This window comes from Neovison vison, chromosome X, assembly GCF_020171115.1.
Source record: "Neovison vison isolate M4711 chromosome X, ASM_NN_V1, whole genome shotgun sequence".
Lineage (NCBI taxonomy): Eukaryota > Metazoa > Chordata > Mammalia > Carnivora > Mustelidae > Neogale > Neogale vison.
In genome coordinates this window covers 38488229-38505139 of record NC_058105.1, presented here as the reverse complement: position 1 = coordinate 38505139, position 16911 = coordinate 38488229, and the positions used below count along the sequence as shown (strand labels likewise).

Below are 16911 nucleotides of genomic sequence, written 5' to 3'. Positions count from 1 at the left end.
GGGAACAATGGGTCTTGGGGTCAAAGTCTCCATAAAAGAAAAAATTAGAAAGCAAGATAGAGACGAGACACTGAAAGGAGCCCCAGAAAGCAATGGATTCCTCAGAGATAAATACATGGGGAGAATTCTTGATAATCAGGATGTTGGTGCTGCTTCAGAATCATACCATTCTAGTAGGAAGAGGAGCTAGGGGAAAATTGTCCTGAATTCAATCCAGGCAGTCAAGGAGTAAAAAAATCTTATTTTGGTGGACAGTGCCAACCTCAGAAGGGATCAAACAGTGCCTCCAGAGGAAATGACATAACATCCCCTCCAAGATGGTCGTGTCAATGGATCCTGGGAAAAAGGGGTCATCACAATATTGCTGTATTGTTCAGATAGATGTGAATCTCCAAAGATGTGAGGTGGCTCATCATGTGGTCCTTGTATTTGACAATGAAACAGAAAGGTGCACCTGTTTGATAACTGGATGACAAGGCCAGCCTTGTTAACATTCAAATGTGTTATCAGCGCAGGAGGCAACAGTCTTTTAGGCCAGGGGAGCTGACCTCCCTCAAATGTAGCTTGGTCTGCAAAAGGCCTCCCCACAGGGTTTTTGCTCAACTCAGTGGAGATTGGAAATTCACCAACTTCATCACACTCTGCCAACAGAGTGTAGGCTGAGACTGGCACCCAAGCCAAAGGGAGCCCCGGCTCTGAAAATTTGGCAAACTCCAGTGTTCTGTTTTCCTGCTGGCCATTACCTTATGGCTTGTTTCTCACCAGTTGCCTTTCTGCTTTTCTTCTTTGGAAGGCTGAAATATCTATTGGTTGTAAGCCATGGCCCACTTGCCTGTGAGACAGGAGAGACACAAAAATAGTGAAGACAGTGGAACATAGTGGGGCATAGGAAGACTCTAATTAAGTGTGTACTTAACCATCTTTGCCCACTGGTGGGGGCACAAGAAGGAGCTTTGTAAAGCCTTTTTTCCAACCAGCCAGAAGGTCTCTTCTGTGCCTTTGCCCTTATTATAGAAAATACAGAAAATCTTAAACGTGCTATAACCAGTTTTCCCAAAGATGTGCTTCTGATCAACAGTGTATAAGCATTCAGTTTGGCTCAGAAATTGCCTCTGCTTTCCCCTTGTCACCACTCCCTGGAGTTTTCCTTCCTACACAGCTTCCTTGCTATATATACCTGACAAGCTCCATAAGCTGACACAGCAGACAGACAAAATCTGAACACCATTTGGGGGAACTTGGGTGCCTCAGTCAGTTAAGCATCCAACTCTTGATTTCAGCTTAGGTCGTAATCTCAGGCTCATGAGATGGAGCCCTGCCTTGGGCTCCATGCTGAACATGGAGCCTGCTTAGGAGTCTCTCTCTACTCTTCTCACACCACCCCTCCCCCTTCTCTAAAAAAAAAAAGAAAGAAAAAAAGAGAAAGAAAAGTGAACACCATTTGAAGCTGCCATCCAGATGTTTTGTCTACACACTGCCACACAGCTCCATTGCTGAGTACATGTGTTTGTTTGGCTTTATAGTAACTAAACATCTGGATGCTGAATTCAAGAATTTGTTTGTCATTTTTGCTTTGATCTTTTGACTGTAGGCATCCCATTGTCTTTCCTGTCTAGAGTACATATATTCAGAGTCTACCTCCCCCAATACTTGCCACCGAAAGGCTCTCACAGAAACCAAAAATTGGAATAGAAATGGAAAAGCAGGCTGCACAACTTTAAAGGCCAGGGCATCTTGGCTGCTTAGAGAGGTCTGCATTTCTGCAGTGTTCTTTTCTTCCTGCCAAGGGATTCTAACAGGTAGAGAGAGACAACATGGAGGCCTCCATCTATAGCCTGGTTTCTTGGTTGTCAAGAATCATGGTCTGAGAAGAAAAAGGGAGTATAAACTCTAGCTAGTCACCCCAGGGCCTAAGTGACTACCTCAGAGGAGCCAAGTTTTCTGCCTCAGCTTTGCCCTCCCCTTTTTCTAATAAACCCTCCTCTCAATGTGTTTCACTCTACTTTCAATTTTCTTTCATCTGTTCTTTCATTTCCTTCAATCCATAAGGAAAAAAGTGTGTTTACTAAAACTGAGAAAAGTAATGGGATGTGTTTCCAACTCATTAATCTGAAATATGGTCTCGCTCTTGGCTGATCTCATTTGGAACAGTTCTAAATTGTTTAACTTAGAAATTCCAATTAGGTCCTCCCCTTTAAATATCAAATCCATTGTTTTCTATTTTACATCACATACATTCATCCCTTAGCAATAATGACCACAACCATAATAATAATAATCACATTTAGTGGAAGAATCTCAAAGCATTTTGCAGGTATTTGGTTCAAGGCTCTGAACAAGCCCACCATAGGCAAGTACAAAGAGAATACCACAACGACTCAAACCTGACAACCAACTCACCCTAAAACTCAAATAATTGGACTGTTTGGAGCCACTCTGTTTTCAGAAGAAGTGAACAACTTTAAAATATACTCATATCACTCATTCTTACATTTATTCTACCCTCACTGTACCAGGTGTGGAAATACAGAAATGTCTCTGTCCTTCAGGAGCTCACAGTGCAGTTAAATAAAAACACTGATGGGTCACGTTTGGGGCTTTAAATACAAACCCAAATTTTCTGCCTCCTACACTCTGTTCCTCACAATACCTAGTGCAGCGTCTCATATAAAATAGTTGCTCAGTAGATATACTGTTCCATTCACTAGAAAACTCAACCCTTGAGCAATTAGAATACTCAAGGTGTCATTGGACCTCACTTTGCTAAAACATACTCTTAAGGCTCAAACTTGAGGATCTCAACCCTCAGGTGTATTTGGGTGTTTATCTTAAGATCAAGAGGCTATTGAGACAGTGTGCCAATACCCAAGGGAGCTTTGTGGATGCCAGGATTGTCCAGATATCTGGATGAGTCCTGGGACACACACTGGGATGCCAAAACTAATGGTTGCAAAAGAGAATGGGAGTGTTATGGACTCAGGCAAGCTTCCAAATCAAACAGTATGCAGGGGAGCCCCAGGGGTTCTCTGAGGTTTTGGAGCCTATCCAGGATTCTTAAAATCCTAGATCTCTGTTTATCCACCCTATTTCCAAAATCCTGCTGAAGAGAAAGTGGGGAAGAACAAGTATGCAACAACCAAAACCTAAAGCAAACCCTTTGACATGGTATCAATCCCTGAGCAGTCCCAGAGACACCCCCCTCCCCACAAATAATAGTATCTTACTTTGGTCTGACACTTTTAAGACACTTTGGCATCTCCTGTCTTTTTTAATTCTCACAAAAACTCTGGAAGGTGAGTTTATTATTAACCTCATTCTGCAAATAGGGATACTGAGTTTCATGGAAATTAAATGACTTGTCAATAAGCAAGCATAGCTGGAACCCAAACCCAATTTTACTAAACTCCAGGTTTTATTTATTTTCTTTTTACTACAACTTAGCTGTTTTTTACTGAGATATAACTGACATACAACACTAGTTTCAGCTATACAGTATAATGATTTGATACATATATATATTAAAAATGCTCATCACAGTAAGTCTAGTAAACATCTTAGACTAAATGCTCTTCCTTCTATACCACATAGCTTCTCCAACACACTGGAGTCAAGGGAAGGTCTAGATGCCAAAAAGCAATGGCTGGGAATTTTAAATCTTGTGATTAATGAGCTTCCTGATAATCACGGGTCAGAAGAGGACTCTATGTGAAGAAATGGAAGCACAGAGAGGATAAAGTTACTTGTCCAGTGTTACACATTAAGTCACTGATGGGACAAGAATTACAGACCAGACCTCTGACCTTCATGACTATGCCAATACAACGTCATTACTTCTTTTTCTTTTTTTTTTTTCAGAGAGAGAGGGTGGTGGGGAGGGGCAGAGTGAGAGGGAGAGAGAGAATCTTAAAACAGGCTCCACACCCAGAACAGAGCCCAGTAGGGCTCGATCTTGAAACCTTGAGATGATGACCTGAGCCAAAATCAAGAGTCAGATACTTAACTGACTGAGCGACCCAGGTGCCTCCAACCTCATTAATTCTTAGGTCAAATGCTGATGTGGGGGGGGGGCACGTGTGTGTGCACACACTTACACATGTCCAAACTTCTGTATGTGAGTGCAAGGGATTGAGGATGGGGTGGAAGAGGTTGGGGGGAAAAAGAAAAATCACAAATAAAACAGGATTACTGCTTAAGGGCCTGAGAATCAAATACTATTTATCCCCAGAATGTTACAAGTGTCCACCCTGCAAGGACATAAACTGGTTGAGAACAACCATTTGGGAAAGTCTTCTCAGAATGTAAATTTACCTAAAGAGGTCCTAGTAAATATAACTGATAAGCCTAGATATATATAAAGTCAAACTTGTCAGAAAAACGGTAACTGAAATAGGACTCGTGTAAGAGAAGAGGTAATAAGATGACTTCTCACCAGGCCATTAGGAGAGAAATATTGAAAAAAGCTGACTTGGCCAGTTAAGCACTGATGATTTGTTGCCAGTACAATACAAGAGGGGGCTGGAGTGGGCCTTAGGCCAACTCCCCATAGAGGCTGAGCTTGTCACCTCTAAATGAGTCCTCCCCCAATCTACCTCAGCTTCCTCAGTTTGATGTCTTTCTTTGTTAACCCCACCCACCTAATTATTCAACTTCACTATGTTCTCTTCTCTCACCCAACCCAATCCACACTTTTGATTCCACTAGGGGAAACAACTTAAAGTGTCATCATTCCAGTGAAGGAGATGGAGTGGGAAAAGAGTGTCGTTACTGGATCCAATCCTTGAACCCAAGAGAAGAGGTTCTGATGTAGGAATTTCAAATATCAGCCAGCTGGAAGGAGAGGGTGTTTTCAACCATCCTCTTTGCTATCACACCTGGCAGGCTATCAAATGCGGCCCTTCTGACCCATGTACTAAAGCCATTCTTACTTTCCAGCAACACAGAGTTAATGAGGAATGGAAATGTTGGATCAGAATTTCTGAAGTGTGCTGGTAATATGGTCATATTGGGAATATATTGCATGCCCCACATGACAAAGAATCTCCTATCCCCCAGTCCCTACTACGTAATGTCCAATACCTATCTCTGGTATTGCAGACAGCAGGGGTACAGAGACAAAAAGGATCTCCCATTTTCTCCTTCCTTCTTTCGGACTTCTTATTCTCTTCTTCACATTGCCCCTCCCTCTCCCCTGAGGCCCCCTCTCTTCTCTCTCAGTTTTGCCCTTTTATCAGGAAGCCTCTAACACCTGAACTGACATGGCCTCAGGGAAAAACTTTCCCTGCCTTTTCCTCCATCTTGCTGTAGCAGGTTCCCAAATTCCCTGGGGTAAAAGAAACTGTGAAGTTTCAAAGGGCCCTTCTGAAGTAGTCCTGCTTTTATACTCAAAACACCCAAAGATACGATTCTTCCTCACTAGAATTTGGGGGCAATAAAAGCCATGGGGGGCGGAGGCATATTTTTCCTTTTCAGTTTCAAAAGTGTCACCTCTTCAGCTTTTAAATGACGGAATCTGTGCCCAGCAATCCAGAGAGGAAAGTGCCTTGGGAAATAAAGCCACCTTTGTCGTCCTCTGATAAGAAATGTCAATATATAGAGGAATCACAAAAGCCTTGAGTAATGTGATTCACTGTACAAGTAATGTTGCCACTTCTATCATCTCACTGAGTTCTCTGCAGAGGTGAGAAAAGAACCTCTACCCCCTCATAAATGACTCATCCCATCTTCTAGAAGATATTCAATACTATTGGAAGAGACAAACCAGAACTAGCCAGAAAAGGAACTGATCAATCAGAATCAAGCCTTCCAAACTTTAACTTCTGAAATCCTTTTACATGTAAATTGCCACCATCCGAGGAAGGCTTGCCAATGACAGAAACAAATTGTGCATCATTCAGCACCTGGGTTTTGCTTTGCCGAAGTATAATCACTGCGAAAATAATTTTCAGGCACAATGGTACCATTGAAACGATACTGAGTGGGAAGTCAGACTTCCCTGGGTTTTGGTTTATTCTGTCATCAGTTGACTGTGTGACCCTGATCAAATTACTTCACCTCTCTGGGCTTTGGTTCTTTGTCTAAAAATGAAAAAGCTAGATGATCGACTTTCTAGAGCCTCTTACAAATGGGGAAGCCAGGGGCTCTGGGGCTACCTAGAGGAAGATAAAAAGAATCCAGTGGAGATGGCAAAAAAGAAAGAAAGAAAAGGTAAAATTACTCTAATCCTGAATCCCAGATCAATGGATCATCCTAACAGAGAGAAAAGGTGCTTCAAAATGTTTGTCTTTCATGGGAACTGACTTTATTCCTCCTGATCCTTCAGGGAAGACATAAAGCCTCTCTGTAAATGGGAGGGGGTCAATGGTGTGCATGAAAAATTAGAAAGGTGGCCACTGAGCAAGCAAATAGAAAACCCAAACTCACTAATACTTTAGTTTATTGAATCATGTCTGAATTTCAGCCAAAGAGTAAACAAAATGGAAGTTAGAAGATATAAATAATAGTGCAGTTCACTGAAAACCCAAACTCTGAGTAATCCTTTAAGAAAGAAAGATGCAGCTCATAGTCTGAAAAACCCAGGAGTTGTAACACTCCTCCTCACTGTGGCCATATTTTAAAGAGAAGAAAACTGAAGCAAAAGGGAACACTCTCTTGGGAACCGCAAATATGGCTGGAAATTCTGCCCAAATTATAGCTCTAAGTCTCAGAAATCCAGGTAAACTCTTTCAGCAGACCATGACCTCTCTAGAAGCAGGTGTGTTCAAGTGGTTTGATTTAAACAAACAAACCCCCCCAAAAAAGGATAATATACCCTGAGTGCTGACCTTCCTCGAAGCTCTACTTCACAGCCCTCACTCAGAGCTTGAAGAATTGTGTGACTGACATGAATGCAGTAAGCTGTAAAAGAAAGACAGATGTGACTGTATTCTTCCAGGGAAAATCAATGAGAAAATATTAATGTAATGGATGGCCCCACTCCTAAATGAACGAGACCCTAAGAAAAGTCCCTGAGAGAACTTCAGTTAGGATTTCAAAAGGGGCAGGAACGGGGAGTGGCCTTCCTCATCAGGCCCAAATAAGGTGTTAGCTATAGCACTTACCAGCCTCCTAGACGCTATCCCAGATGAAAGGCCATGCAACAGAAAGTGTTAATTTAACTCTAAGGTTGTGATTGAGAAACCAGCTACCACTACTGTGCTCTCAGCTGAAATGTGACCTCCTCAGAGGCAAATTAGGTGTCAGCAGCTTCTTCTCTGCTAAAGCAGAGCTTCCAAGGTCTACATACCCTACTTAAGAGACAGCAGGGTATCTTTTTACATACGCATCCATACGACCATGTTACAGTATCGCTGCACTTAAAATAGAACATCAATTAAAAAAAATGTCCCAAGACCTTGCTCAACATTCTGTGACAATTGTACATTTATAGATTTCCTGTGGGTAGATGCATCTATATGTATATACACACGAATGTATTATTTTCCAACTAATGAGCCCAACCCGGGATAAGAGTGTCACATGGAAAACTATGACTAAAAATTTTATGTAGCAACTAAGTGTAACTCTTCGGTGAAGAGCAGTCACTTATTATTAACTCGGGTAGAATCCTTGACTTTCTGTAAAACTGTTATCTTATGAAGTAAGACCTGTTCAAGTTGAGTCTTAAATAAGAGTCCAAGACTTATTCCCACACACACTTGAGAAAATAATTCTTTTAGAAGCTGAAAACAATCAAAGTAGGAAGGCAAGGCTGGAAAGAACTGCAAGAAATTTCTGCTATGTGTTCTCATAATAACTTTCACATAATAACATAATAACATTTTTCCCAGCTCTGTACTGTTGTTTTTGTCTTCCTTGCTAAGTCATTGTCACCCAAAACCTCTCTTCAAAAAGGGTCCCTAGGGGCACCTGGGTGGCTCAGAGGGTTAAGCCTCTGCCTTCAGCTCAGGTCATGATCTCAGGGTCCTGGGATTGAGCCCCGCGTGGGGCTCTCTGCTCAGCGGGGAGCCTGCATCCCTCCCTCTCTCTGCCTGCCTCTCTGCCTACTTGTGATCTCTCTCTGTGTGTCAAATAAATAAATAAAATCTTAAAAAAAAGGGGTCCCTAAAAGCCGCATGCTCGTCTAGGTGCCCTTTACCAGCCCTATGTATATGACTCCACTAGCATCTGGTCGTCAGTCATAATCCTACTCGTGTGGAACACATGGGTCAAAAGAGAGAGCTCGTTCCAATAAACATCCAGGAGTTTTGCAAGGAGAAGCAGTCCAGCACTAGGTCACTAGTTACTTCCTTTCCAGAATCAGTGAATTCAACTGGGCATAATGGTGATACTGATGAAATTAATTTTTAGTAGACCTCTGACATGCCCTGGTCTCATATCCAACATGAGACAATCTCTTTACAAATCTTCAATCAGGTGTGGAGCTTAATGCCCTATTTTGGTCACAGTCATTAGTTTCCAGAAAAGCATACTAACCAGCCCCTTTAGTGCTGAGACCACATGCGTTTGTTTCTTTGTATCCGTCACAATGCCTTTCTTGCATAGTCAGTACTTAATAAACACCTGCTGTGCATGATTCATTCCATTTTCTTCTTCTTAGCTGTTCACTAGACAAGGTGATACCTAAAACTGAAAATTCTATTTCTGCTCTCAGCTCTATATTTCCAATGTGAAATGAGTGGAGTTTCCCTGGTGCAGACCAGAATGTGACTTCAATCTTCTACAAGCTTACATCAGTCCAGAGTGCTCTGCCAAATCTGCATTGCGGTTCCATGATCAATTTCACTTCATCCTGGGTTGCATTTCAAGAGCAAAGCCATACACATGCAGCAGTTCCTGGATGACTACTTCCATAGCTTCTGCCATGTCTATGGAATTCGAAGACTTTCCCAGATGTCAGAAAATTTATTCTGACAACAGCTTCTAAGTTCCGTGCTGCCTCCTTAATCATGGCCGCACAGGCTAGATTGACTAAGACTGGACCCATTGTGCAAGTCTGTTTTTGCACATGAGTGATGAAGAGTGGGGTCAGACAGGGCACCACCCACTGTGATATAGGCCCCCATAACATCAGAGACTAGTCTGAGTATACTACTGAAGTTTTGGGAAGATCTTGTCTTGCCTAGTAGCTGCTAAAGCCAGGGCTGCTTAGAGCTTAAGTGTTTTTTAAGTAGAAAACCCATGAAAACTGTATATAGAACCTATTACTGTTTTCTATGCTTTCCTATAGTAGCATAAACAAATTGCTTTGCTCAATCCTGATAAAGGGCAAGGCATGTTGTGTTTCTGACATTGCCTTGTAGTGGCAGTAAATAACCAAAAAAGAGGTGCCAGCAACAGACAGATGGCATGAAGATTTGTACAGTTTTATTCTCAAAGAAGGGGGAAAAGAAATGGTATCTTTGACACCATGCTTGTTTTATAAAAACTAAAAATTTTATATACAGGCCAATTGGAATTAATTATTTCAGATTTCCAAGCTCCTTAGGTTGAAGGATAATTGCCAGCTAAATTCAAGAGGGCTATTTGATAAAACCAGAACTCCTAGGATCCTAACTAGTTCAGAAAGAGGACTATAGCAGTAAACAGCAGTCGGGTGGGAAGCAGCTGATTCTGGTTGTGTCTCCACAAACTAGTTGAAAAACTAAATATGCCAGTCCCTTACTTTTTCTTTTTTCAACACGACTTCCCCGAACACACCATGCTGGCCAATGTTTTTTTTTTTTTTCTTCTATTCCCAAAGGACATTTTTAGTTGTTTTGATCAAATTGACTGTTTCAGTGTCACTTAGCTACAGCTTCATAGCTAGAACAAGAAGGGTACATATTTAATCCAATATCACCCCCTACTGGCTTATCATTAGAGACCAGGAAATTTGTGTGTAAAACCTTAATCTTAAATTATCTTTCATTTCTTTAAAAAACATTAAAATATTAGGTCTCTTGTTCTCCTTCCCTCTCTACAAAAATAATCACTTTTCCAACAGTAGGAGGTTACCATCCCATCCCATCACAGGTACCCATGTAACCCTGTTGATTCCATACGAGAAGCTGTGTTCAAAGTGTCTCCAAACAGGCAGTATCTGGGCATGGTGAGCCCCACCACTTCAGCAACAACTGGCCCTGTAAAGTAGCAGTCAGTTGAGATTACAGTCAACAGGTATATATCCAATGGTAACAGAGGAACACTGCCAAGGGGAAGGAATGTAGCTGCATAAAAGAACAAAGTTGCCACCAAATAGCTCTGGGAATCTGAAGGAAGCCCTACAGTGAGTAATAAACTCTTTGCCCTACAAGAAAGCAAGTTGATAATGATGCAGGCATGACTACCCTTCTGATTTACACTCTTGTTCCAAGTCACAGTTATACCCAAGATACTTATATCTGTCAACAGGGACAAATAAGCATAAAAGCCAAACCAGAAAGGCCTGGGCAGGGACTCAGGATCCAAACACATTTGTTACAATAAAGAAGAAGTGACCCTTTCTTATGTCTTAGGGTCAGAAGAAGGGATCTCATGGGGTTATTTATTTCCCAGGAGAATTATTACTAAGACAATTGGAAAATCTGAAAAGAAGTAGAATTGGCTTTCAATCATTTGTGTTAGGGGCACGGACAAGCAGCATATATAGATAACCCAAGAATATATTATATTTGTCCTTAGAATGTGTTTTGTTCTTACAGTTCATTATGGCTGTTAGGTGTTCAGACAGTGAACATTACTTGCAAAAAACTTCAGCAACCATAATGAAAACGTAATTCAGAAGTATTTTAAAAATTTGGGGTGCCTGGGTGGCTCAGTGGGTTAAAGCCTCTGCCTTCGACTCAGGTCATGATCCCAGAGTCCTGGAATCGAGCCCCGCATTGAGCCCCTCATCCAGCTCTCTGCTCAGCAGGATGCCTGCTTCCTCCTCTCTCTGCTTGTCTCTCTGCCTACTTGTGATCTCTGTCTCTCAAATAAATTTTTAAAAATCTTTAAAAATTTTAAAAAGAAGTATTTAAAAAATTCTCCACCCTTACTTTTCTGGCCTCTGCTCCCTTTCTATTTGAAATTGTTCAGCATTATCTTTTTGCTATTTCCTGAGTGAGAGAAAGTAATTAAATGTTTTTGCTTCAAGAAGTTCTTCCTTTAATTTATAAGAATAAAAATAAATAAGAACTACAAAACTTATGTTTTTCATTTTGATTCATTTCTTCCCATTCATATGCATTCATTGGACACAGAGCTAGGCACCAAGGGGAATAAAAAAAATGTAACATACTTGATCTCAGTTCTATAGGAGTTTATAGTCTAATTAAAGAGAAAAAACTACTAAACAGGAAGCAAGTAAGCAACAACCCAAAACAATGTATGGTTGAAATAAGATAAATGAAGGGGGGGGGCTGCTAAATAGGATCTGGTTCAGTCAAGAAAGGTCCAGTGGAGAAGATGGGATTTAATTTGAATCATGATGGGTGGGTACGATTTGAGTAGGAGAAAAGGGACAAGAATCAAATATTTGTGGTTTGAATTGACCATGAAATTTTGGGAAGATCTCAGAGAAAGCAGTCTGCCTAATTCAGGGGCTCAGGAAAAACTGGAGACAAGATTGGATATTGGGCTGTACCAGATGGAAGACCTTGAACCACTAGAGAATTTTGAGCAGGGAATTACATGACAAAAATGATTTTTCCTTTTTTCTTCTCAGATCAGTGTACAGAATGCATTGAACGGGAAGAAAGTAAAATCAGGGAAACCTGTTAGGTAACTGTTGTTGTAATGCAAGCACAAGGTCGTGAGCACTGGGAAGGAGGAGATGATAGGGAGTGGGTGGCAGAAAGAGGAGATGAAACAGAGACATCATGAAAGGAGAACCAACAGACTTATTGGCTCTCTGACAACCATGAGGAAATTGGCATGGGCTTATAATTCATGAAAAAAGATGACTTGAACTTTTAGATATGTTGAATTCAAAATAATGGTGAATAATCTAAGAAAAGATGTGCTGAAGAAGGTTGAAGATGTGGAACTGAAGCACAAAGGAGAGATTGAAGTCTTTTCTTTAAAAGAAAAATGCTGAACATAAGCATTCAGGATGCAAACATGGGTAAGATATGGTTCCTGCCATCAAGAAGCTTATAGTCTAGGGGTACCTGGCTGGCTCAGTTGGTAAAGCATGTGACTCTTGATCTCAGAGTCATGAGTTCAAGCCCCACATTTAACATGAAGTCTACTTAAAAATTTTTTAACTTTTTTTTTAATTTTTTATTTTTTATAAACATATATTTTTATCCCCAGGGGTACAGGTCTGTGAATCGCCAGGTTTACACACTTCACAGCACTCACCAAAGCACACACCCTCCCCAATGTCCATAATCCCACCCCCCTTCTTCCAAACCCCCTCCCCCCAGCAACCCTCAGTTTGTTTTGTATCATGCTTAGCGAAATAAGTCAAGTGGAGAAAATTTCTTTAACTTTTTAAAAAAGATTTTATCTATTTATTTTAGAGACAGCGAGCACTCACACATGAGTGAACAAGGTGGGAGGGGCAGGAGGAGAGGGAGAGACAATCTCAAGTAGATTCTCTGTTGAGAATGTGGGGCTGATGTGGGGCTCTATCCTGAGACCCTGAGATCATGACTTAAACAAAACCAAGAGTTGGATGCTCAAGCAATTGAGCCACACAGGCACCTTTCCCCAAAAAAATTTTTTAAGAAACTTATGGTCTAATGGAAGGAGAAACAAGTAAACACAGATTATGCTGATGACTATGAGAAGGATGGATAGAAAGAAGCAAGAGTGGAAGCAAGGAGATGTTATTGCAGTGATCCAGGCAAAAGAAGCTGGTAGCCTAGACTTGAGTTATGAGAGTCAAGTATAGACAAGACAGATTCAAGAAATATTTAAAAGGTAAAATGCTCAAGACTTGGTAAATGGTTGAATGGTATAAGGGTGAGGGAGGAATCAAGGAGGATGACTCCCAAAACTAACTGGAGCTAGTTTCTAGTTCACCTAATTAAGGTGAATAGTTGTACCATCAACTGAAATAGAAAATAAACACAGGAAGAAGAGGAAGCTTATGTGGGAAGAAAATAATTCTGTTTTGGGATTGAGTCTGAGGTACGTGTAGAACATTCAGGTGGAAATTTCAGCAGCAAGTTTGATATAGAAGGCTGAAGCTTAAGGGAAGACATATACAGAAGTGGGGATGGAGAGAAGTTTGGGTGGCTCAGTTGGTTAAGCAACTGCCTTCAGCTCAGGTCTTGATCTCAGGGTCCTGGGATAGAATCCCACATCAGTCTTCCCACTCATTGGGGAGCTTGCTTCTCCTTCTCCCTCTGCTGCTCCCCCTGCTTATGCTCTTTCACTGTTTCTGTCAAATAAATAAATAAATAAAATCTTAAAAAAAAAGAAATAGGGCTGGAAGTCATCAGCATACAAGTTGTACTTAAGCCATAGATATGAATGAAAGAAAAGTATGTAAGGGGAGAAAAAAAAAGTGGATGAAAGACAGAACCTTGGGGAACATCAATATTTAAGGGATAGAAAAAGAAGAGATTATCAGACAATGGTAGATGATGAAAGCCAGGTTGGAGTGGGCTGAGAAACAAAAATCAAGATGTGAGGAGAGCAATTAGACCACAACTCAGAGCTTTACAAAAAATCAGGTAGCAGCTACAGTTAGAGAGCAGGAAATTCCAAGACAGCCAGCGAATGAAATGGAGAAAAAGCATTCAGAGAGTGAGGAGCATATCATAAAAACCAGTTGAGGGAAGTTTTAGGCATAAAGTTATCAGGGGCACTCTACCCTTTTTCTAGTCTTCCCCTGAGGCACATAGAAAATGTTGGCTCTAACAAGAAAGGTAGATTAAAAGGTATTGGTACCTAGAACAAGGATTTCTGCCCAATGGGGTAGTATAGGTGTTGGGAAGAGAGTAAAACTTGGGTAGGCATAAAGAAATTAGGCACCATTAGACATCTGGATGATCCAACTGCCAGTAATCAGGAGAGCACCACCCTCTTCGACCTTTTCTAATCTTCTCTTGAGGTGCATGGGAATGTCTTTTCTTCCTGTAGCTGGCTGTTGTTACCTGAATGCAGGCCTATTCGAATCCGGACTGGCACCTTTGGCATGTGTCTCATCTTAAAGGTCCCCACGGAGCTCAGGATATCTAGGGACATGTTTGCAATCTCAGCTGCATGCTGACTGCCATTCCCCTTTGGGAGGCCTGAGGCCACCATGTAAGTATCTCCAATGTATTCCCAATACTTGGGAATCAGAGGAAATAGAATGAGCAGACAAATTGTGTGTGTATGTGTGTATGTGTGTGTGTGTGAGAGAGAGAGAGACAGAGAGACAGAGAGAGTTGAAGAAGGCTTATTTCTTGTAAAGTGAGGAAGATGGAGAGACTTCCAGAGATTCAAGGTCTGGCTGCATATTAGAATCATTTAAGGAGCTTTACAAAAAAAAATTGATGTCTAGATACCACACCCATAGATTCTGAAATAAGCAACTTTGCAGTTTCTTGGCTGGCCCTAGAGAACTATCAGGCCCCCAAGTAATTCCTGGGGTAAGGAAAAGAGGAGATTTGTAGGAATATCCATGGATACCCATGGAAGAGCACCCTAGAAGAAGGTGCATATAATATTCCTCTAGCAAGTATTTCTCCAGAAGATTTCAGGTAAATGAGCTAGCAGCCTTAAGACAAGTATAGAGAAAGGGAAAGGAAGGAGGTGGAAGAGACAGTTCCTTCTGCTTTGCATTGTTAATATGATGGAGTTAGTTTTGTAGTCCCTTGGGTGTGAGAACTGAGTCTTTTTTCCACCAGCTATCCCCTCCTCTGCTAGTGCCACTTGTCAAAGGACAGCAGAACCCGCCCTCAGCTGCTTTAAGCTGGACACCTGTAAGGAAAGGCAAATCTGTATTCCTCATCTTCCCAAAAGAGGTGTGCTCACTCTTTTAGGTGACTAGTAAGTAGAAGCTTTTCAAGTAAATCCAAAAGATAAGTCTACTGGAAGGACTTCCATGAAATGTGCCAGTCTGACTCTGCTAGGACAAGTTTGGATCCAATTAAAATCCCTGTTCTTCTAGAGAACTGCACTCACAAGTGCAATAGTTATGACCACAAAACTCTGATGTCACACTGCCTTGGTCAGAATCCCAGATGTACCATTTACAAACTGTGTGACCTTGCCAAGTCATTTAAATTCTCTGTGCTTTATTATCCTTATTTTCAAAACAGGGATAATAAGAGTATCTGCCTTATGGAGTTTTCTAAGGACTAAATAACTTAACATATGCCAAAGCACTTAAAACCTGCCTGGTGGATAAGTGCAAGCTATCATAATCATCATTACCATCATCAAACTAATACGTCTTAACGCAAGCCATGGGATGGTGGCTATGACTCAGCTCCAGAGAAAGTTCAGTAATCAGCAATAGGCCTCTCATCTTGACTTTCTATATAGCCAGTAACAATGATGCTTTGAATACATGAGACTTTGTACCTCACCATGCTTCCATCCAGGGCCTCCCTTTCCTCATACAATTAGAGAAAGGGATCCCTGTCCTCAAATAAGTATGCCAGCCTGCATAGAGGAAGGGAACAGGTACACTCCAAATGTTACATGGGAGGGAGAGACTCACTTACTTGCTGGCCATTATCAAAGAATAGTGGTTGACTCTTCCCCGAAATGAGTTAGTCACTCAGGAGTCCCCACACACATGGGTGAGGAAAATAGAAGGGCGGGGAGCATGGGCAGTGCCTAGCCTTGGTGAAAGACTGTTGTGGGAGACTGTGGGGGGGCGTGAGCCAGCAGGAGGACATAGAAAGGGCAGGGGAGGTATAGAAAAGGGGCTGGTTGAGATGGGTGGTGGCAGGAGAACAGAAACTGAAAACAAATCACCAGCTTTGTAATTTTGCAGTAACCTTCTCACTTCCATTTCAGATTAACAAGTGCTGGGAGGTGATTTCAATTTTACAGGTAAAGAAAATGAAAACACAAACAGGTTTGGTAAGTCACTGCTGGTTCAATTTTATTTCCTTTGCCCTGTTGCATTTAATAAACAGGACTGAAAAATTAGATTTCATTTTTGGATTTGGAGAGCCCCACTCTACCCTGGAAACAGCCCATGAACTCCCTACTGCAGCCATGAAGTACCAAAATATCTTATGGCCTCATCCCTAAGACTTCAGACAATTGTCTGAGAGTATCAGTTGCATTGATTAAACCAGTGGCTGTGTTACTGCCCACGCTGAATCCTCTTTGATTTTAGTTTCAACTGAATTAGCTTTCAGTGATTTGTTTTCCTCTTCAGGCTGCTTGAGTTCAACAAGTTAAGACAGGCAGTCTGATTCTATGGATTTTTCCTCCACTGTGGCTTCCATGTGTGCTTCTTGATAAGTTTGCAGCTCCGGCTGATTGACAGGTATGATATCTATTTCTGAGCCCTATTTAGATGGCTTGGCCTAGCCCTGAGGCTCTCTACCTGACCTGAAAGGGCCCTGTCTAATTTGAGATAAACACACTGCCCTGTGTGTGATTTGAGAGTTGGAACATTTCAGACTACTGTGAAGGATCCAATGAATGGAGGTACTCATTCCCCAGCTCTACCTTGGTTCCTAGGATAGAGGAGATGTCTAAAGTTTGGGATTCCTGGGGCATGTTTTTCCATCAATAAGACAAGTATCCATGTTTCAGGCAACGTGGAAATGGCCTTGCACAGCTATAAGATTTTTAGTCATTTTCTGCCTAGAGATAAGACAACATATAAAAATCAAAGGTAGGGAAGCATGGCAACCAAAGGAGTGAATCTAATCATCTATTCTCTGCTCATATTCAGCAACCTTGGATAGCAGGAGTGGAAATTGACAGCTAGAGGGATGGGGTGGGGGGATTTGGGAGCAGTAGGTTGCAACCTCATGGTTAATGACT

General features: G+C 41.5%; 1 protein-coding gene across 1 annotated transcript in view; it reads right to left on the bottom strand.

Annotated features, from left to right (window-relative positions):
- Positions 1 to 744: 744 nt before the first annotated feature.
- Positions 745 to 16911, bottom strand: part of GUCY2F (guanylate cyclase 2F, retinal) — a 94468-nt gene continuing 78301 nt past the window's right edge. Inside the window, 6 exon segments of the mRNA XM_044234701.1 lie at positions 745 to 832; positions 896 to 968; positions 971 to 1004; positions 6809 to 6894; positions 10020 to 10118; positions 14067 to 14244. Of these exon segments, the coding sequence (XP_044090636.1) occupies positions 745 to 832; positions 896 to 968; positions 971 to 1004; positions 6809 to 6894; positions 10020 to 10118; positions 14067 to 14244 (558 nt within the window).